At 43.9% G+C, this 21,523-nt stretch overlaps 2 protein-coding genes across 2 annotated transcripts in view; both read left to right on the top strand.

The window, feature by feature from the left end:
• The window catches only part of ntng2b (netrin g2b), a 56,406-nt gene extending 46,912 nt beyond the window's left edge, over positions 1 to 9,494 (top strand). The window contains exons 6-8 of the mRNA XM_062559016.1: positions 5,004 to 5,171; positions 6,300 to 6,434; positions 7,365 to 9,494. Of these exons, the coding sequence (XP_062415000.1) occupies positions 5,004 to 5,171; positions 6,300 to 6,434; positions 7,365 to 7,588 (527 nt within the window). The 3' untranslated portion in view covers positions 7,589 to 9,494. The remainder of the gene's footprint in view (positions 1 to 5,003; positions 5,172 to 6,299; positions 6,435 to 7,364) is intronic.
• Positions 144 to 3,328, top strand: LOC119226236 (histidine-rich glycoprotein-like). The gene is made up of 5 exons (XM_062558753.1): positions 144 to 171; positions 256 to 832; positions 1,206 to 1,316; positions 1,452 to 2,150; positions 2,603 to 3,328. Exons 2-5 carry the CDS (start codon positions 364 to 366, stop codon positions 2,698 to 2,700), a joined length of 1,377 nt encoding a protein of 458 aa, XP_062414737.1. The 5' UTR covers positions 144 to 171; positions 256 to 363; the 3' UTR covers positions 2,701 to 3,328.
• Positions 9,495 to 21,523: the final 12,029 nt, after the last annotated feature.

The following is a 21,523-nucleotide window of genomic DNA, read 5'->3' as shown; positions in this document are numbered from 1 at the left end:
GAGACTCACGGCCACGTTCAAGAGACTCACGGCCACGTTCAAGAGACTCACGGCCACAAACAAGAGACTCAAGGCCAGGTACAAGAGACTCACGGCCACGTACAAGAGACTCACGGCCACGTTCAAGAGACTCACGGCCACGTACAAGAGACCCACGTACAAGAGACCCACGTACAAGAGACTCACGGCCACGTACAAGAGACTCACGGCCACGTTCAAGAGACTCACGGCCACAAACAAGAGACTCAAGGCCAGGTACAAGAGACCCACGTACAAGAGACTCACGGCAACTCAGAAGAGACTCACGGCCACGCACAAGAGACTCAAGGTCACTTACTAAAGACTCATCACCAAGTACAAGAGATGAATGGTCACGTTCCTGAAAGTCACGGTAACATTCCCAATAGTCATGCCAACGTTCACTTAAACGTTGACAAAAGTCATGCCAACGTTCACGAAACGTATGCCAACGTTCACGAAAGTCATGGTAGCATTCCCAATAGTCAGGCAAACGTTCACGAAAGTCATGCCAACGTTCACGGAAAGATTCACGAAAGTCAGGCAAATGTTCACGGAAACGTTCCTGAAAGTCATGCAATTGTTCACAAAAGTCATGCCAACGTTCACAGAAACGTTCACGAGGGTCAGGCAAACGTTCACGATGGTCATGGAAACGGTCATGAAAGTCATGCCAACGTCCACGGAAACGTTCCTGAAAGTCATGAAAACATTCACGAAAGCCATGTAAGTCATGGCCACGTTCAAGAGAGTCACGGGCACAGAACAACGACTACATCTTGGCATGGGATGAAAAGGAAGGAGGAGCATCAAGGTATGCCCTTACACGTAGTGTTGACCTGTAGTGGTGTACAATAACTATGCAGTTTTATTACTAACTTGTAACACAAACAAAATTGAACAGCAGAAATTTTTGCTTGCTTTTTCAAGAAAAGATTGTGTGCATTAGTCTTGAAAAAGTCTGAAGGATATGTACATCAGACTTATGACGACACTAATGGCCAAACCACAACAAGAAGAACTTCATCCGGGCGCGTGTAGGGGAAAATTTGCAACAAGTTGAATCTTTTGTGCCATGTGCACTGTGTTATTCTAGTGTAATAACTGTAGATGAGGCAAGATGCAGGAGAGAAACTATTAAAATGAGTTAAACTAAAGCTATGTCAATGAAATGTGTTGTGCGTCAGTCTCCCACAACCCTAAGGGAAATGTACAGGAGACTCATGACCACAAAACAACAACCTCATTTGGGCATGCGGAGGAAAGGGAGGTGGAAGAAGCAAAAGCTGATAAAAAAGGTACATATATTTTATATGTAGAAGCGGAAATAGGCTTGTAGTCTAGTTATTGCAGTGAATATAAGATTGGTCTTTGGCTTTATATGAACTAAAATGTTTGTATTTGTTTCTTGTGTTGATGACAATCTTGGGCAGTCCCTCACAAGGCTGAGGAACATGAACATCAGTCTCATAGACGTGCACATGAGTCTCATGGACACATGCATGAGACCCAAGGACATACACACAAGTCTCATGAATCAATGCAGGAGTCTCAACGACACATGCATGAGGGACATAGACCCTTACATGAGAGTCAAGGAACAATACATGAGACCCAAGGACACACACACGAGACTCATGGACACATGAATGAGGGACATAGACCCATACATGAGAGTGAAGGAACCATACATGAGACCCAAGGACACACACACAAGTCTCATGAACACACACGTGGGTCTCATGAACCAATGCATGAGTCTCATGGACACATGAATGTGGGACATAGACCCATACATGAGGGTCAAGGAACAATACATGAGACCCAAGGACACACACACAAGACTCAAGGACACACACATGACTCTCATGGACAAATATATCATGGACATAGACCCATACATGAGAGTGAAGGAACCATACATGAGACCCAAGGACAGATACATGAGCCCCAAGGGCACACACAAGGGTCTCATGAACCAATGCATGAGTCTCATGGACACATGCATCAGGCACATAGACCCATACATGAGACCCAAGGACAGATACATGAGACTCATGGACACTCACACGAGACTCATGGACACCGAACCAAAAGCTCATCTGTGCATGGAGGAGAGCAGCATGGAAAAGGTATCCGTTTTGTATGTAGTAGCAGAATTGTATTGGTAAACCTGAACTTGGCAACTGCAAGTAATAAAATGACCAATAGAATATCATCTAAATTAATGTATTTGTGTCCATTCTGCAATGTTAACCAAAATCTGAGTCTCGGGATGAGAGCAAGAAAATAACTTTGAACCAAGTCAAAAAAAAGAATAGACATTGCTTATTTTGGTGGCTGAGAAAGAAAAATTTAAATAAATATTTTTCAGTCTAGATCCATGGTACTTTTAAAATGAGGGACAACATTTCATTGTGCTGGATACATCAGAGAGTCCGTAATCTGTTAGTTCTGCGTATGTTTCTCACAAATCGATGGGTGTTGTCTTGTCAGTAGTGTCTCTAGTTCGGTAAAAAAACAGCCCGAGATGATCTTCGCTACGTCAACGTAGATTGATTTGCAAGTTGTTGCTCCATTGTAGTTCACCACCGACCGCATGAGAGACAGAAACACACTTCCGGGGGAGAAGATGAAGACGGAGACGAGCATGAAAGAGAAAAAAGGAAAGGTAGAATTTGAACGTCTTTTGAGATAGTGCAGTGATTCATTGCTGTTTTGGGACCCAAAATTTATCCTGATGACATTATTAACTCACACAGTATTGCATTTATAGCGCCATTAAATGGGGTGATTTGAATCATTTGAGGGCCAGAGTGAACCATCGTTTTCTTGGCTTGATCTACAAACTGACATTTGTATTAATCTCTTTCACTTTAGGCTTTTTTCCAAAATAGTAATTTTTTTACTAACCCATTTTGAATAACTTCAAGACAGACTATTTGTATGTTTGTGACTATTAGGTTTCGGCCCAACTGTCATGGAAAAGCAGTTCTCAGAGCACTTTAAGGACTCTTAGTCCATAACGTGGTACAACATTCGCAGCGCACCATCTCCTTCTTGGAAGCTCGCAGGATGACTTTTGGGTTCTGTGCTTCCGCCGCTCAGTAGAATCTAGTGGGAACCCCCGTCCACCCGATCCATATGACCTCTCTGAAGTAGTGGTGGCCCGGCTGTGTGAAGGTGTTTCGGCGATCCGGAGATTAATTTTCAACTAAGATTCCTTCATTCTTCAAGGGCTCCTGAAACTCTTGATCTCAGGAGAGCCGCAGGCCAGGCATTTGTATGGGATCATATACGATGATTTCAGAGGTAAGAGAGCTGGCCGGAAAACACAGAGGAGAATCAAGCTTGGCTAAATCCTCTGGTTCATTTCAGTGATTGTAAACTCTCTCCGAGTGTGGAAACAAAAGCAGCAACCCGTGGAATAATCCCTTTCATTGCATGTCTTGTGTTTTTCATTTTGCTCGCTCTTTCCCATGCAACTCCCTGTTGGTCCCGTTTTGGCTTTATGTGCATGATCAAGGTAAGTATTTAGACTTTAAACCATCAAACAATCACAGTTATTGACATTGTTGTGTATTGTCTTTAGAAAGGAGGGTTTTTAGCTTAATGCGCCATTATTCCGTCAACCACAGAGACTCTTTGATGCAGGCACCTCTGACTCTGTCTGTAGCCGTATTTCACTGAAAACAATTCACAATTGATAACAGACTCAAACAGCATCTTGACTCCCATAGTTCCGTTGTGGAAGAATGTCCCATTGCAATTCTTGTCTGTGTTGTAATTGGCCATTTATATTTAATTAGGCAGATCTTCCCCCCCCCACCGCCAGCATGGTTTCCTCAGTGCTGAGCGAGGCACTTTATGGCGCTGCACTCACTGGTTTCCTTTTTAACCAGCTCATTAATAATTCAGCTGGGATCATCAACCAAACAATAATAAAATAATAATGTGACGGCTGATTAAACAGCTAAACTCTGACTTTTTAATGTGCATTTAAGTGTGTATTTGCATAAACATGCCTGGTAAACGCCTCTTTAGAGGACAGTGATGCCTTGCAGCACACTATTGCAGGCAACTTCTGAAGCTTAATGAAACCTTAATTAGCAACCAGACTCTGCCAAAATAATTGTAGTGAGAATGTAGAGCACCACTTGCTGCACAATGTAGATCCTACAGTAAATTACACCAGGCTTTCATTTCTCCCTTTATGGAAGAAATACGCAAACCGTCTTTCATCGTCGCTGCGGCATATGTTTTTTTTTTTGCTTCGGTTTAAGGGTGTGAAATATGGACAAAGTCTTAATTCATCAAGCGTATTAGCATGAAGAGATCATATTTTCAAGGGAGAATTGAATAAAGAACTTTAAGATGGGGCAATGTAGAACAAAAAGTAAAAGAGGGGAGGAGCAGTGGAGGTTGAGTGGTGTCAGACCGGTTCCACCATCTGAGGTGCAGTCCTGAAACAACACCTGAACCGTACCACTCACCTCAGACTCCCCTGGTTATGATTCTGTAGCTTACGATCTACTCATCCGGTAATGCAATCAAATTCCTAGACACATTTAACACACTGGTACTCAGACTCCAGCACACATATCCACAAACGTATACACACACACACACACACACGCATACACGCAAGACAGTCCAATTCCCATCAGCAATCAGTGCGGCCCAGTGAAGCACACTCAGCAAACCTGTGAGTGTCGTAATGGCGAGGGAGGGGTCTGCCTTTATTGAACCAATATAGAGTCAGGAAGTCGTAAAACGCACGCGCAGTCACCCGTTTGTTCACTGGCGTCCAACAGTAAAGCCGTCAGACGTATCGCTTAATGCGAGCAATCCGTCACTTCCCCCGGTCACCGGGGAGAATCCCACGAGCGAGCTTACAGGGTATCGACTTTGACATCACGAGCATGTATCATTAACCCGCCCCCCCCCCCAGGTAAAAGAACTGAAAAGTGTGTCCTCCTTTTCAGACTGCGAGTGCTACGGCCACTCCAACCGCTGCAGCTACATCGACTACCTGAACATCGTCACGTGCGTCAGCTGCAAGCACAACACCCGGGGCCAGAACTGCCAGCACTGCAGACTGGGATACTTCCGCAACGCCTCCGCCGAACTGGACGACGAGAGCGTCTGCGTCGGTCAGTGTGTGGGGGGAGGGGGGATGGGGGTGTCAGGGCGGTGGTGGCGTGCGGGTGACTGACGGAGGCAAAGGGCTGTCGATGCACAAAGCAAGCGACTATTTAATTTTTTTTTTTTTCCAGAGCGAAGATTACAACAACAAGGTAGCGTCGGCTCTGTAATTTATACAGTGCACTTACTATGGGATTATGGTTAAAAAAAAAAGGCCTTAGAGTCAGCATAAATAAGGCCCTATTAGCGCCGGGGACCCGTTCACACAACGCATCTCCCGAGCAGCAAACCCTCTGAAGTCAACGCAGGAGATCCGCACTCACAAAGATCGCGACCGGTTGTGTAACGTGTTTAATTTCTATGAATATTTCATCATTTTATTACAAATGACTTCATTTGATTGTGGGTTTAGCTCAAGCTGCTGGCTTACATCAGATCAGGAGAGAAACTCTGGTCAAACAGTTTTCCACCACGTCCGATCCAGTCAGCTTCTATGAATATATGCACTTGTAACAATAACCACTTGCAGGAATAAAAGTAATTCATGTGATAAAAAAAAAAGGACAAATCCACATCCACGTTACGGCTGTTGTTAATCTTTTGTTGACGTTCGTGTTGTTCGTGCTGAACATCCCGTCAACAATCAAATGATACCTTTGGCTTTGAAAGGAGGCCTGAAAAGGCCAAACTGTCAGTGTTTGCAACTTGGCATCTTTCTGGCTCCTTTTGGAACATTTAAAAAAACGTTGCTTAGTTTCTAAAGATGACGGCCCCAAGCTTTAAAGAGGTAAATCTTTTCCAGAAATAATGGACATGGCATTTCAGTACAAGTTACTATAATTTGCAGGGAAGAGAGCTCACTGGAAATAATAGATTACATAGCAGTCGGTTTATAATCAAGATCCCATTACATGCGGCACAATAGTTTGCATCTTTGTGAGCGAGAGGTGATCTGAGACAAATTAAAAGGTCTCACACTTTGGACAAACTCCACCTTTCACAGTTCTACAGCTCTAAAAAGCATCAATACCCCAAAGAAACCGGTGGTCTGAATGCAAACGTGCACGTGTTTGGCTGAACTTCTTTCAAACTCTATCAAATTCTAAATGCCCCCCCCCCCCCCCCCTTTTCTTCAGAGTGCAACTGCAACCAGATGGGCTCGGTTCACGACCGGTGTAACGGCACAGGCTTCTGCCAGTGCAAAGACGGCGCCACAGGGGCCAAGTGTGACGACTGTGAGCCGGGATACTACTGGAAACAAGGCTGTTACTGTGAGCATCACCTGGGTTCATGTCGGACAAATCGAATGCTGTGGGGTTAGGGGAGGGTCACTGTTCCACTTCCTGTAACCTGCGCATCTCCCGGTGTGTTCTCTACTCCGGGGGAGGGGGCGGGGGGGGGGGGGACTAGATCATGTAGCTCATTAGCGGCATCAGCTGCTCCTTTAGTTGATGGCCCTGTCCATTCTTAACCCCATTACAGGAAACTGCCCTTCCTACCATCTACCATAGTGAGGGGCCTCAGTGTCACATAGCCACACACACACACACACACACACGTTTTGACTCCTCTTCAGAGTTGAAGACCAAATGCTCCAATTATGTTGGTGCAATAAAGCATTTTAGCGCATGGAATTTTTAGGCCAGATATCTCCCATTGAACAACTACCTTTTTATGTGTGATCTTTTTAATTGATTTGTGTTTTAAGGATGCCATTTGCTCCTCCGACCACTACTTACCGAATATCACAAATGCTGCGTATTTCCAGCTGTGTTTGAGGTTTCAAACTTGACCCTGTGAAAGTGCAGGCTCAAGAAAAACAGGGAGAGAAAATAACTGCAGAAAAAAAAAAGACAGAGATGCAGGTGTTACCTGTTGCCGTCCCGGAGGGGAAAAAACTTAAGAATGCATCTTCCTCTTCCCTTCATCCTGCTTTCTTTTCTAAAGTGTTCCGTCTGCCCTGAATTCTTCTGATACCCCGTGTGTCTGTGTTTCCCATCACCCTTTCTCTAACATTGCCCCTCCTTATCTCCCCTCACCCGTCTCTCTGCCATACATCTTTCTTTCTCCTTTATGATCTTCACACCCCCTCCATCCTTTCACCGCCTGTCAATCTGTCACTTTTTTTTCCTTCTTTATTCCCACCTCCTCTCTCATTCTCCGTTCTCCTCTCCTCCTCCTCCTCCTCCTCCGACTCACAGCCAACGTCTGCGACGAGGAGATGCTCCTGTGTCAGAACGGAGGAACGTGCTACCAGAGCCAGAAGTGCGTCTGTCCCCCGGAGTTTAAAGGGGTGCTGTGCCAACAACCCCGCTGCGAGGCGGGCACGGACTGCAACGCCGCCTCTTCCCTGCACCCTCCCACGGCCGCGCTGCTGCTCTGCACTCTGCTAGCCCGCCTGCTGGCCACGCCAAGTCCGCACTGAGCCACGAGAGAAGAAAAGAAAAGAAAAAAAAACTCAGACCTCGGCGGGTGTGTGTATGTATGTGTGTGTGTGTGTGCGGGAGGTGAACGGTGACCCCCCCCCCCCGGGAATGGCATGGGCCGCCGCCCCTGCTGTCGTGGACCCGCACATCCCAGCGATCGCACACACACACACACGCACGCCTCCTATTAACACACACACACACACACATACACATATATATATATATGTATGTATACACACACACACACACACACACACAACAGGACTGTTATGATACCGATTGTGTGTGCTCAGGTGTGAGAAGGACGAACAGAGAAGAAAAAGGTGAGCGGTCTCAGAGATTAAAAAGATGCAGATGAAGGGTGCAAGAAAAAGAAAAAAAATGATACCAACCACTGTTCCCTTTATTCCTGAGCTGGAGCAACGTGCATCAAACCAAAAAGCATAAGCAAGACACTTAAAATCATCACTATTTCACCACCCTACGAGGATCTTCTCTTTTTTTTTTTCCTTCTTTTTTTCTTGGTTGAGTTAAAGATCTCACCTGTTTGACTGGCACCACCTGTGCGTGTGCGTGTGTGTGTGTGTGTGTGTGCGCGTGTGCAGTCAGACTCGGTGAGAGGACGCGACATGGCGGACGAGGCCAGATGTGCGTTGGATCCTGCTGCTGAGGCCTACATAGTATATAACCCAGGTTTCATTTCTTTCTCAAAAGATGATGACTTTATTTTACCTTTACTATATTTCTGCTGCATTCTTTTTTTTTATTATATCTTCATTGTATTTAATGTGCCCACTAAGAGTCGCTGAGATTATACATATTATATAATATCCAGGGGGCTACGAATAATAAAAATTTAGTCACTATTACGGTTGTCATAGGAATGAGTGATTGTTGCCACATTTAGCGAGATTTAATTTTCACACAGTATTCAGGAAGCAGAATTTAACAGAATATACCTTATCAGAAGTCTAAAAAAAGAGAGAAAAGATATCGACCACGTATCAATATTATATGACATTATTTGAATATTTTTTGTAGAAATTATTTTTGTTTGGAGTTACAATAAATTATAAAAAATGACATTTACAACTATTCCAAATGAGCATTTTATTACACCGAGTGTAAACCTTGCAGTAAAATGACTGTTATTTGCCTTCTTGCTTGTGCTTTTGTCACTCAAACAAGTGTCCGCGGTTACACGCTGTTAACATCATCTTTTTTTCCCCAGCGGGGTGAAAAAGTCGTCCTTTTTAACCATTCAATCCATGTTTGACGTTTGTGTTGAATGCTCTTAATTACACACTAGTCCAACAGTCACAAAGAACTGCTTCACGTCTGGAGAATATATAATATTTTATTCTGATAACAGTTGCATAGAGGTCTTTGTATCTGAAAATGTCACTTGCAGATCCAGAACAACTGATGCACTAATTATAAAATGTGTTCCACTGTACAAACAATGGAGATATACTGATTCCTGAGAAAGAAGGACTGACCCCGAGGATGGACGTCACATTTTTAACTCTCCTTTGCAAGGCTGTTCCACTAACAGGTTGGGTTTCCTAAAAGAAATAATATTTTCCACACCATGATTTCCCAGAGAAGTGTTGCATTGCAGAGTCTGCCCAGGTACACGGTGGATAAAGAGATGTGAACGCGGCATTACACCAGGACGCCGTGCACATCCAAGATAAAAGCCAGGCTAAGCCGGTGAGAAATGACAAGACAAGGGATCCTTGTATTACTCCTTTCTGAGCCGCTGGTTCCTGTGCTGGCTGTTCTGTGTGTGTGTGTGTGTGTGTGTGTGTGTGTGTGTGTGTGTGTGTGTAGGCCTCATCCCCTTTGAGCTGGGAGGGAACGCTTTATGAACGTACAACATTGAGAAGTGCTGCAAAGGAACACATTTCATTGGGGTACTAAGAGCAGGAAGTGGAAAAAAATGCTATATATATATATATATATAAATTACAAGATTATGGTTAGTATCATTAATATGTAAACGCCACCTTAATGATGCAGCTGTATAGGAATTTATTTTGTAACATTTATTCAAGGTCAGCTTCCATAACCTGCAATAACAAATAATAGAAATACATTTCTTATTTACATATTGTATTACTAATATGAATAGTTACTATTAACTACAGCTGTCACATCAAAGTAGTTTCATAAGAAATATCCTTCGGACTTTTTGGACCCTATGCCTAACAAAAAAGGAATTTACACATTGTTAATGAAGATAAAACCTTTTATCTCTTTTTTTCCCATGAATGAAATCCAACAAATGGGGTTGAGGTGCCAAATGATGCCTCTGTTCATGACAAAACTGAATAATTTTATCATTAGAGTTTTATTAGGGTAATAAATGAATATTCACGTGAACCTACCTACCTAATTAAATTAAAATGGAGCAACGCCTCTGCTTTGAGAGGAACCCGGAGACATATAAAGAATTAATGAGTAAACTCTCCAAACAACACACAGCCTCCTTTTTATTTCACCTCCAAGCTGCAAACTGCGTGTAAAAGAACTATTTTAGTGTGGTGTGTTGTGTTTAAATCCCATACAGAGATGCAGAAACAAGATCATACTGCCGCACCATGAACATCACACTTCTCTAATCTATAGGCCGAAGCACCTGTGTGTGTGTGTGTGTGTGTGTGTGCGTGCGTGGGAGATGAATGCATTTGGTCTCCTGAATGTGGGGAAAAAAAGGCTCTATTTGCCCCTGTCATCTTTGTACTGTTTTCTCAGCTGGACCACAGCACATTTTGGGGCTTTGAGGCTTCCTCGTCGCGGCTGCCCCTCAAATTCCCCTCGTTTCTCTGTCGCCTTCCACCGAGTTGTGCCCCTGGGCTTCTGTCAGTCACTCAAGGCTTTTACAAATAAATGCGAATAAAGTTCCGCGAGTCGGGACAAGAATCTATTCTAGATGTAAGTAACCTGATCACGCAAATCAAAAAGGGGGGCTTATCAATGACGATGATAACGAATGGAAACTATATTATCATCAACCTGAAAAAAAGACCAGCCTAAAATAATAATCGCTGCTAAAATGTGGATAATGCGTGAGCTTATAGTGTCAGCTGTCACTCACGGAGAAAATCCTTTAAGCACGGTCTATATCATTTATTTTTCTCATGAAACTCTTTTCCATTTCTGAACAGGAGACAACAAGCAAAGTGACAATATTTCCCCTGGAACCCCCCCCCCCCCCTTTCCCCGAAGTACAAGTTTAAATCCTTGGACAGCGTGACAAATTGCAGCATACAAGGACAGCCGATCGAACGACATCATGCACTGAGCCGAGCAAAAGGTCCATTTGGTTGAAACGGAGTATTTCTAGAAATGAGCATCACCGTCATTGTGTGTAGGAAAAGTACAGTGAAAAATCCACATTAACCCCAGACCACCTGGTTCAGAACTCCTAACAACCGGAGGAAGGAAGAATTCAAACTGTGGCTTTGTCCATCAGTTCATAAAGATTATTAACTGCATGCATCACTGTGTGAAAAAACTGGGATCAATATTTTAAATTTAAGGCAACAACGCGCTTGACTTGCAAAACTAAATATGACGAATAAATATCTAAATTAACTGGATTGTTATGGATTAGAATTACATTGGATTAGTACACAATACTAAACTGGCTGAAGTCACCTATGCAGTTATTTCAGAGAGTATCGGACCAGTAATCAATAATGGTGACTTTCTCCCTTCTCCTTGTGGTCTATTTGCGACAGCAGCTCTGCTGTGCTGGCTGACCCCTCCATAAAGACACCCCCCCCGACATGGGTTGACCCAGAATCTGAATGATGAACGACTGGATCAGTAAATCATGAACTCTACTCTTCCTCTCACCCAGTTGGCTAAATGAGTGTTTTATCGTCAATTAAAGAGATGATAATATAACTTTGAAATGTTTTATCATTGGAACTACTTTCATACACATCATCATCGTCGTAATGTGCCTGTTATGTTAACAAGTGACACCTTCACTTCTGCCGTATCAGCGCGACCTAGAACCCACAACTTTTTGGTACAAAGATGGCCGCCGCTCTGCAGCGTGTGTCCCTTCCAAACGCCTCCCGCCTCAGGCGATGAAATGTAGTATGAAGTCTTTGACGGTCCACGAAGCCGTGCGGGGGGGGGGGGGGGGGCGACATCACGACTCTAAAGGCCGTGACGCCCATCGCTTGGAGCTCATGAGCCTGACGAGGAACAATGTATAATAGAAACATCTGCAAGGATTTCAAAATAAAAGGTTTCTTTGCATTTTTAAAAACCACTGTGACAGACGGAGTCTGGGTGCCGTGAGGAGGATGGGTTTTTTTTTTTTTTTTCATCTCACTTGATGTTTTTGTAAATTCCGCATCGCTTTTCAAAAGGCCTGCGGAATTTGAGTCCTACCTCTGCAAACTAATCTGTCTCAGGTTTCAGCAGACAGCGCTTCCCAGATATGAAGAGCAGACATGAAGGCGACATCTCTACCCTAAATAATACCCTGATACAAGTTCAGATCACTAGAAAGAGCAGCAAGAAGATCAACAAAAGTATGCTCAGATTAAAACCGCGTGCTCACATTATAAAGCATCACTGCACGTATCAAATCTTCAGCATAATGAAAGGCTGCAGTTTATTCTGAATATTCATCCATGAAGCGCAGATTAAATGCAAAACCAGACCTCCTGCACAAGACACACTTCCCTAATGACAGCCAGGGGAAATGTCCAAACTAAATATTCACCCTGTAGTGAACCTGTGGACAGCAGCAATAAAACATCAGCTTCAGTGTTCAAGCAAAAAAAAGACATAGTTTGACCTCCAAAGCAAACCGGACAGCAAGCGGTGAAAACAAACACGGCCATTAACATTGACAGGGGAAAAACGGATTATCTGACTCACCTCACTGGATGTTAAGGGCCGTTCTTCAGTGGAGGGGAACAGGTCCATCGCCTCACGGTGTAGCCCCCCCATCCCCCACCCCTTCACCTGTGTCTCTTCGCTCATAGCTGCCAGTTAACTTCAATTATACTTATTCTAAAAACAAACAATGCAACTCTCTTTCATCAAACTTAAATAAAAACGTTAAATTGTTTATTGTGAGGTGAGAGCAGCCGACTTGTCAGTTTCCCTTCGGACGGACTTGTCCGGATGTCCTCACCTGTCTGCAATCATCGTTTGACCCCCCCCCCCCCCCCTCCTGCACGCGGGTCTGACTTTAGGCTGCAATGCCCACTTTCACCACACGGGCCCGGAGACGTTGACCAGCGTTGGAAACCAGAGAGGCGCTGTTTCACTCATTTTGGGGAGGAAAAAGTGCAACGATGTTAAAAACGGCTTGTCTAGGTTTTCAGGTGAAAATAAATATTTTAACGGGAATCTAATCAACAGCAATGGAGTCCAGGTCTAAATAGAAAACACAGTTTACCTGCTGCATAGAATTTAATGACACACAGGAACCCTGAACATGAAGAAAAAAACATTTCAGTATTTGATTTGGACTTTGTACGTATCCTCGTTCTACTACTTTCAACTGCATGGTGCCAGAGGGGCTTCAGTGACTGGAGGCTCAAGGCTCCTAGTTAAGATATTGACTAAGCTGCTCTTCATTAGCCTCAAGGACTCAAAACAGCCGATGGTTCACCTCTCAGCACCACCTATACGTGCAAACGCAGAGGCAGTAAGCGGCGGGTATGACGTCAATGAGCCTCTCCCATAATGTTCTTATTAACCAGTTATTTAAACTGAAAACGCTATAATGTAACAGCATTTAGACGTTATTTTGAACTGTTACATAATTCATAAAGGAATTGCATCGGTTAATAAATAACAATGTACACTGCGGGCAAAACAATGTTATAAAAATACACCACAACAAAAATAATTATCTATGTTTAATCTGTAATGCGTTGCCAATGGCAGTTGCAGTAAAGCAGCCCCACTGTAGAGTACACATTTATTAACCAATTAATGTCAAAGAATATTGATCTTTGTGTGGAAGAAGGTTGAATATTTCTGCATGCTCATCATCGATACACCTGGTTTGTCTTTTGGTCCGTGAGAACCACAGATGACACCGCGGTGGGCATTCGTCCTCGGGCTTGGTGACTTTTATTCAAAACTTTAGCCCGCGAGGACACCAGGGAGCTGCCCGTCATCCCTCACAGTCACAGGGAACAGCAGAGACCACGTTCCTCCAGATGGCTCCGTCTAAAGCCTCATTTGGGTGTAAAGTACTTTCCGTCACCGAGACAGGCTGAAAGGGAACATCTGAGGCAGAGAAGCAACTGAAGTTTATTTTCATAAAGAACCACCTCAGCAGAAGAATATTTGTGTGAATTTGTCTCAGATACATGGCGCCGCGGTGACGGGAATTCGGCTTAACGCAGTGACAGTTATTCAATTTCAAGCAGCAGGAGAGAATTCACAAGCCTGTCCAACCGAGCTGATCATCAACAGAGAGATCTGAGAGAAACACGCCGCTCAGCAGTATAGGAGGGGGGGGGGGGGGGGGTCAGGAGAAATTGAAAGACACACAAAAGAACACTTGGCAACGTGGGCGACAAAGGGAAGGAAGCCGGGGTTCATCTACAGAGGAGCGCTTTACATTTGAGAGGCGTGTGAGCGCAGCAGTGACACACACACACACACCTGTAGTTTAAGTTACCCCCGAAGACACAAAGAGTTTTGCTTGGAAGTCGGCAAAGCTCCGTGTCAACTGTCTTTGTCAAAAAAGGTAAAGTGACACAAACCCGAGCGGAGTCTTCTATTTGTGGCGTGGATGCAAAAAAAAAAAAAAAAAAAGGACAGGTGGGAGGAAGCTGAACGCGTTGAATGTGTTATGCACAGGTGTGTGGTGTGCTTCACCCACAAAATGACCCCTTGCTCATCAATTATCCCCAAAATTCTCGAGGAAACAAAACGCAGTTCCCTTCTTGCATCCCTCCGCGGTGCGGTAAGAGTCTCAGTGCTTCAGTAGCATTCCTTCAATCCTTCAGCGGGATCAGCAGCCTTGTTAGGAGTGAGCAGAGTGTGTAGACTCTCCGGGTTTTGTTTCTGTCACTCAATTCTTTCCCCCCCAACGTGGGAGGTTTTTATATTTAGCAGCTCTTACAGCCATTTCTCCCCGAACTGATTTGAAACTTCCCCCTCTTTGCCGTAACTTGTAACCCTCCCCCCTCTCCCCCCCCCCCCCCCCCCCCCCCCCGGGTTGCTCTCATTTTGTACACTCTGTCATGTTGTATGAAGTATATTTCCCCCCTCTTTGGCGGGGACTCTTCCTCTCTCAAACGCCTCTTCTTCTTCTTCTTCTCGGTTCCATTCCTGCGTTCCCTTCACGGATGGCGGCCTATTGTGCCGGCTGCTGTCACACGTCTCGACGGCGGAGTCGAGGCTTCAGTTGATGTATTTACTGTTGACTGATGGGAAAACAAACAATTTTCTGAAGGAAGGGAACAATAGTCTCTTCCCCCCCCCCCCCCCCCTCAGCTACAGAGCCGACTCACGACTGTAGCGATACTATCAGCGATAGAATTAAGTCATCGGGTCCTCTGAAAGGGAGCATTAGAGTCTGCAGACATGGGCGAGCAAATGCGATCAATACAAGAACAGGGCTTAGGATTCATCCTCAGGGCACCGTGAATGTCATTACAACTTCATTGCCACAAGTCTGATTTTTGTTTACAGTCTGAAGCATTACTGTAAGTCAAACTCCAAGATAAGTCATTTATTTGAAGTAGAATTTAGCGTCAGCTTGACTTTTACGTTTGACTTTTACTGTTTTGTGAGTGGCTTTCAGGAGGTCATATGATTATTACTCTCTCCAACCGGCGACACTAAAGACGTGCGAAGACTGAGCGGGACAAAGAACAGCGGGGGCTTTCAAATACGCGATCGATTCAAGAACTATTCGATGTCGCTAAAGAGATGCAAAAGCCCTGGGGAGATCAGCCGCGGGCCTCTTTTAGATGCAACGTCTCGCTTTAATGAGATCTGCCCAAAGCACTTTATCACAAGAAGGAGACCGAGATGAAGTCAATGAGGTCAATTTAGAAAGAGCAAGAAAGTGTGCCTGTTGTGGCGTCTGGACCCTGGAACAGAAGACTCAGAATTCACGCTGCGCAATGCAACTGTTGCACAAAAGGCTAGAGGCATCTTTGCATTTTGCACAAATTCAGATTTTTCTATATTTACACAAAGTCCTCAGAAAAAGGCACATAGAAAAAAAACATTTTCTTGCAATAAGAATTGTTTTCATCCACAACCTAAAAAAAAAACGGTAAAAAAACTGAAAAGTAATGTTTTCTATTCAATGCAAAAGACGACAGGCACATGGAGCAGCATGTATCAGTCACCTGCCGAAGGTGTTTGGTCCGCAGGATAACAGTGTTTCACGTGTAATGTATGTGTGTGTGTGTGTGTGTGTGTGTGTGTGTGTGCCCTGTCAGCAGGCAGCCTCCGGGGGCGTCTGAGGGAACCATCTGTGACCAGGTCTGCCGTGCCATCGCACCCTGTACCGCTGCCACTGAAGACGAGGTCGCGTCGAAGCACATGTCTCCTGCCCTCACCGCCGGGGAGCAGCGGAGAGAGGAGCCAACAGGAAGCCGGGTCCCTGCTGGGCTTTTTCTTGACCATGGTCCTCAAGCGGTAATTACGGAGACAAAAAAAACGTTGTTTTTTTTCCCACACATGATGTCAGAGCAGAGCTAACATATCCCGCCGTGCGAGACGCTGTTGTACGAAGCGGCGCCATGGAAAACTACTGGATGTACTGGAGATGAAATTGTTATTGATCCTCTCTTGTAAATCTTGTTTGAGACCGCAGACAAGTGTATTTTCTCAACTGAAGAGGAGTAGTCCTTTGATATCATCTGATGGGAGGGATCCGCCGATCTTGCTGCGCCATGATCTGCAGATAATTAGTACATTTTGAATTAGCTCGGCCTTTACTTAAAAGACAAGAGATTTTATGATTAATATTAATAAAAGCACTTGCATGTGCAAGGCTCACAAAGGAGCTTTTTTTATTTTGTCCCTAATGGGCCAGATTGACAAAGGTAACAAAGAGACTAATTAAGTCACTTGAAACACTGCAAGAAGATGTGATGAAAGACCGGATAGTCCACCAAAGTGTACATATTCGTAATAGGTTCTTCATGTTTTGTTTTTTTCTTTCTTCAGTGCTACTTTATTAGTCTACCTTTTTTTTTTTCTCCAATGCATTTCATATTGATTTATTATGCACGTCCTGTATGGTGCAATAATGACACTTCGGCTGAACCTTTGACCTTGAGAATGAGAGAGGACGCTAAAAAAACCTGTCTAGTGAATTTTTCAAAGATCAATGATGTCCACCACTTAGTGAGCCTACGTCTTTCGTTGCGGTTGTTGTCGAGTCCTCCTCTAGTACTACCGGCCCCGTTGATTGAACAGGCAGCGCCGGGAGGTTCCCAAGGGACCAAAGAGCTGAAAGCTCTGCCAACGGCGTGAGATCTGCAATGCAGTGAGTGAAAAGTAAGACACATATCAACAGTAGAAGTGACCTGTAACGAAAGAGCAACGAAAGAATCATCAGTTAATAGATTCACTAGATAAAAGCAACAAACACAATAAAAAAGAACACACAATATGTTTGAATTAAACCTTTCTCATAGTTGACACATTGGGGGTGAAACGGATGATTTTAATTTCGGTCTTCCAGTGGTCCCTGCTTATGAAATGGAACAGAGCCGGCCATGATATTGGTTTCACGCTTTTCCTGCTGCTGTTATTGCTGCAAATATTTATTCAAGCTGTTATTATCTTTTCTATGAAGTTTTTTTGTTTTTTTTTTTACGGATGAACAATCTGATTTGAACTGTTTTATAATAGAAACATTGGACCACAATATTTATACTTTTCCTGCTGCTGAAGAAAATCTGTTTAACTGAGTTAGCTAGCGACCTCATGTGGAGCGTTTTGTTTATCCTCAAACTAGTGAATTCAATAAAGGAACCTTGATGTTACGGATGTTTAACAAAGACGATACACGTGTTTAAAAGATTACATTTAACACTCTACTATTTTAGTGAATACTTTGTTTTGTGGCTACGCTGTTTCTGTCGAGAGCTAACGTTAGCTTGGCTGATATTAGCCCTGCGTAACCTCCCTTGTTTCATCTGGCTCCATCCATTTTAATGTCTTCTTTATAATTAAATGAATCAACTCGTTATGTTCTAGTAGGTCAATTTAGACTAAATATGTTAATTAATGGGACTGCAATGTGTGTATGAGACTTGTGGATGTTTGTTAGCGTGTGCTAGCGGTTCGCTGTGCTAGTGAAGCTGTAACACGGGCCTACTGCTAGTCGAGCAGCTTGCTTAGGAGCAACACGTCCTGTGTGGCTTTTATAATTTAAACGACACACGAAGAAATAAGATTTCAGTATCGGAAAATATTCACGATTCACGTGAACACTGAGGCCGAGTGGCGCCCCTCCTCCCCCCCACCCCCCCCCCCAGGGCATGGAGGTCCGACCTTAAGCCGAGAGGTCAGGCAACGATGGACTCCGGTCGCCAAGGTGAATGAAGATCCAAGGGCCCGACCGACTGAACTGCAGCGTTCATTGGCTGCTAAAAGGGGGAATTTCGCTGTGAAGACGACAGTCGGTGCAGCGCCTCACAAATCTGGACTGCGTGGGAGCGAGTGGCCAGATGGCAGAAGACAGCAGCTCAGAGCTTTTAAAAAAAAAAAAGCAGTGAAAGATTCAAAGTGAACGACGCAAAAGAGTGCGGTCCGATCAAAATGAACCCGGGGGGGAGGGGGGGCTTTGACCGTAATGCAAAGCCATACATTTAGCCTAAAACAGGAATCAGCATCACTCCCCAGGTGAGGCATCCTATAGTGACGTACGTTCTTCGGTCCAGAGCCCCTTAACAAAGCAATAAGAAGAAGCCACACAAGGGGAGCCATCGACGGCCGAGCAGAAGCATGAACAGATGACATCACACGGGGACATTAAGGAGGATCACGAGCTTTTCATTCGGACGGAGAGGATTATAACGATAAGGGAGTCCCGCAACACCTGCAGCTCCTGGCAGCCATCCCGAAACCGCGTCGAAGCACACGGATGACATGAAAACAAATGGGCACCAACTAAAGCCCGATTTCGGATTACAGGCATCCACGTGCTCAAGAAGGAAAACGGAAGCAATGTTTTGTAAGGTTAAATGCGAGATGATGGTGGTAAAACATCAAATTGAAATCACTGTCCACTGACATTTTAGCAAAGCGAGCTCTCCTACGTCAACGTCACCAGATGTTCATGAACCCAACGCATGTTTTGGATGGGAAGCATCCCGTGGCGACGGGCGGGACGACCCATGCATTATTCTGTGAGCGCTTCCTAATGCTGCACTTGACAGCATTTGTGGCGGGGGAAGCCATTTCCTCGCTGAATTCAACACTACCGACAACACTGGCCCGGGCCACTCTGCTATTTGAATGCATTTCAGTTATTTAGGTCAACAAAACATCTTAGAATCAGAGATACCCCCCCCCCCCCCCCCAAAAAAAAAGGCAACACAAGCTGCCTGGTAATGCATATTTGGAAGCTATTTTGCATTATTACAAAAAATTCTTCATAACACCTGAATTGTTTTTCCGCTGTACGATGTATATTTATGTAAAGTACTTGTAGACAATTATAAGCAGACATATTTCATGTTGTTGTTTGTTATCCGTATGTAAACCAGCCCAGAAGTGGTTCCTGTCGCTTCGATCGCACTCAAGAGTCCGGCTGGTCTGCGATTCGTAAATTAGAGATTTCACAAAAGCAGGTGAGCCAAAGCAGATGTTGTGCTTCGTAGACGCACTATTTGATAGAAATAGAAATACTGCCGGGGCCACAGATTCAGAGCTGTTCGTTCATGTGGTTGTTGTTGTTGTTTTTTTATCATCTGCAATATCAAAGTTAGTGCCACTAGAGCTCCATTATTGGGTAAAAATAGAAGCACGTGTTCTCCAGCAGACCAAAGATCGGGACCTCACGGAGACTCTGTCTCCTGTTTCCGTCACGCTTCCCTCAGTGTCTAAATAAAGACTAAAATACTGGAGGTGAGACGCCAGAACAAAACAAAAATCAAAGCAATCAAAGCTTTTTTTCTTTACTTTTTTTTTTAAATCGAGCAATTTTAGTCAAAGTCTACCAGCCATTCACCTGATACAGACTATTTATAGACAGTAATCAGATGTATTGGAGGAATCAATGAACAAATGTTCTTACTAACTTAAGCCCGTACACGTTTAAAAGAAAATATTACAGAACATGACGTCGCTTAAACGGTTTTGTCCTCTAAATATCTGATTTGTCCTTGAACCGAGCCCCTTGGGAACTTCTACCTTCCATGAAGCTGACTTCAGGTCAGTGTATGTTGCCCTCAAGTGGAGAAACAAAGAGAGACCACAGTGATGCACAAGCTGTTAATCCTTTTGACTTTGGCCTGAAAAAATGTGTTAAAATGAATGGAATTAATTCGTACTTTTAATCCGATTTTATTTTTACATGAATATTTCAATTATATTTTACTTAACACTTCTATTCCACACTATTGCAGAAGGAAAAGTGAAGTTGTAGGTAAGTACACTTATTAATAAATACAATAACCTAAAGGAACCTTTTTTTAGAACTAGGGAAGCAACAGGCTGTTGGAGCTGCTTTAAGATCTTGGATCAGGTTAAGACAATCATTTGGCTAATGATCAATACTCCTCACAATCCCAGAAGATTATAAATGTACCTGGGAAGCCAAAAAAAAAAAAAAACGAACAAATGGGCCGCCATTGTTCAAACGCTGATGTAGTTAAATGGATGATCAGGCCGCTTGGTTTGCGGTGTTTTATGTTTTATTCAAAAGACAAAAAAAAAAAAAAGAAGATGAGGGCGGCATTTTGAACGCTCAAAAATTTGTTAAAACAAGCGTTATCGCTACAAACGTTAATTACCAGACTATTCAACGCGTCGAGATAAGCTGGCAGCGATAAGAGTAAGACTTTAATTTAACCCCCTTGATCCATTTGGCATTTCTGCCATTACAGTTCATTGATTTTTGAACTGTAATGGCACTGTTAAAGTATCTAAAGATGTCTAAAGCACCAAAGAAGAGAACGTGGTCTGAATCTGGTCCACGTGTCTCCTCACACGGACACAAAACACACAAAAGTATATTTCAATCATCTCATTCGCCAACACAGCTTCTTAAATCTCTTCTTATCCAACTACCCTTTTTTTATAAACTGTTTTTAAATAAAGATACCCGTTTGGTGGCGGCTTCATTACGGTCCCCCTGCAGGTGTGTGACGGGGGCCACCTAGTGGCTCCGAAGGAGACACACACAAAAGAAATCTGCAGGGTCAGTGTGACATTATGCAGCGTGGAGAGCAAAGATTTGAGCGGATGCAACGTTTTTACATCAGTTGACGGGTTTGTTGGTTCGGTTCCAACAGTCTGAAGAGTCAGTAAAACAGTTTTTTTTTTTTTTTTTTTTAAGCCCTCCACAAAAAATTTTTTGTCCTGAAACCAGATTTGAGCAGAAACGCGGAGGAGCTTCCAGCGCTGGGAGGCCGCTGCCAACCTCAGCTGGCACAAAGGAGTCGGAATTAGAAAGAACACTCCAGTTAGTTTGTAATAAATGTCTTCAAATGTGCATTTTGAGGACTGGAAGCCAGGATTCGAGGCGGGTTTGGCAGGAGACTCAAATACAAATAAGTGTGTTATTTATTAACATGAATCCCCTCTTTGATTCTTTGCTTGATGTGTGTACTTTTCAGCGAACGTGGCAGTTAAACCTCATGGATTGTGCAGATAGTAAAAGCTACGTTTAATACGTCACTTATTTTCTTGTACTTGCATCTCAAATTTATGGAAAACCTAAACGCACAAATGTAAAA

Source organism: Pungitius pungitius, chromosome 18 (genome assembly GCF_949316345.1).
Source record: "Pungitius pungitius chromosome 18, fPunPun2.1, whole genome shotgun sequence".
NCBI classification, from domain to species: Eukaryota; Metazoa; Chordata; class Actinopteri; order Perciformes; family Gasterosteidae; genus Pungitius; species Pungitius pungitius.
The sequence above is the reverse complement of the archived record's forward strand: the minus strand, read 5'-3'. Positions and strand labels throughout refer to the sequence as shown.

Coding starts and splice junctions, on each gene's coding strand:
- LOC119226236 (XM_062558753.1), top strand. CDS start 364: ATGAATGGTCACGTTCCTGAAAGTCACGGTAACATTCCCAATAGTCAT. Junction 833..1,205: donor AAGGAAGGAGGAGCATCAAG/GTATGCCCTTAC, acceptor GTTGTGCGTCAG/TCTCCCACAACCCTAAGGGA. Junction 1,317..1,451: donor AGCAAAAGCTGATAAAAAAG/GTACATATATTT, acceptor AATCTTGGGCAG/TCCCTCACAAGGCTGAGGAA.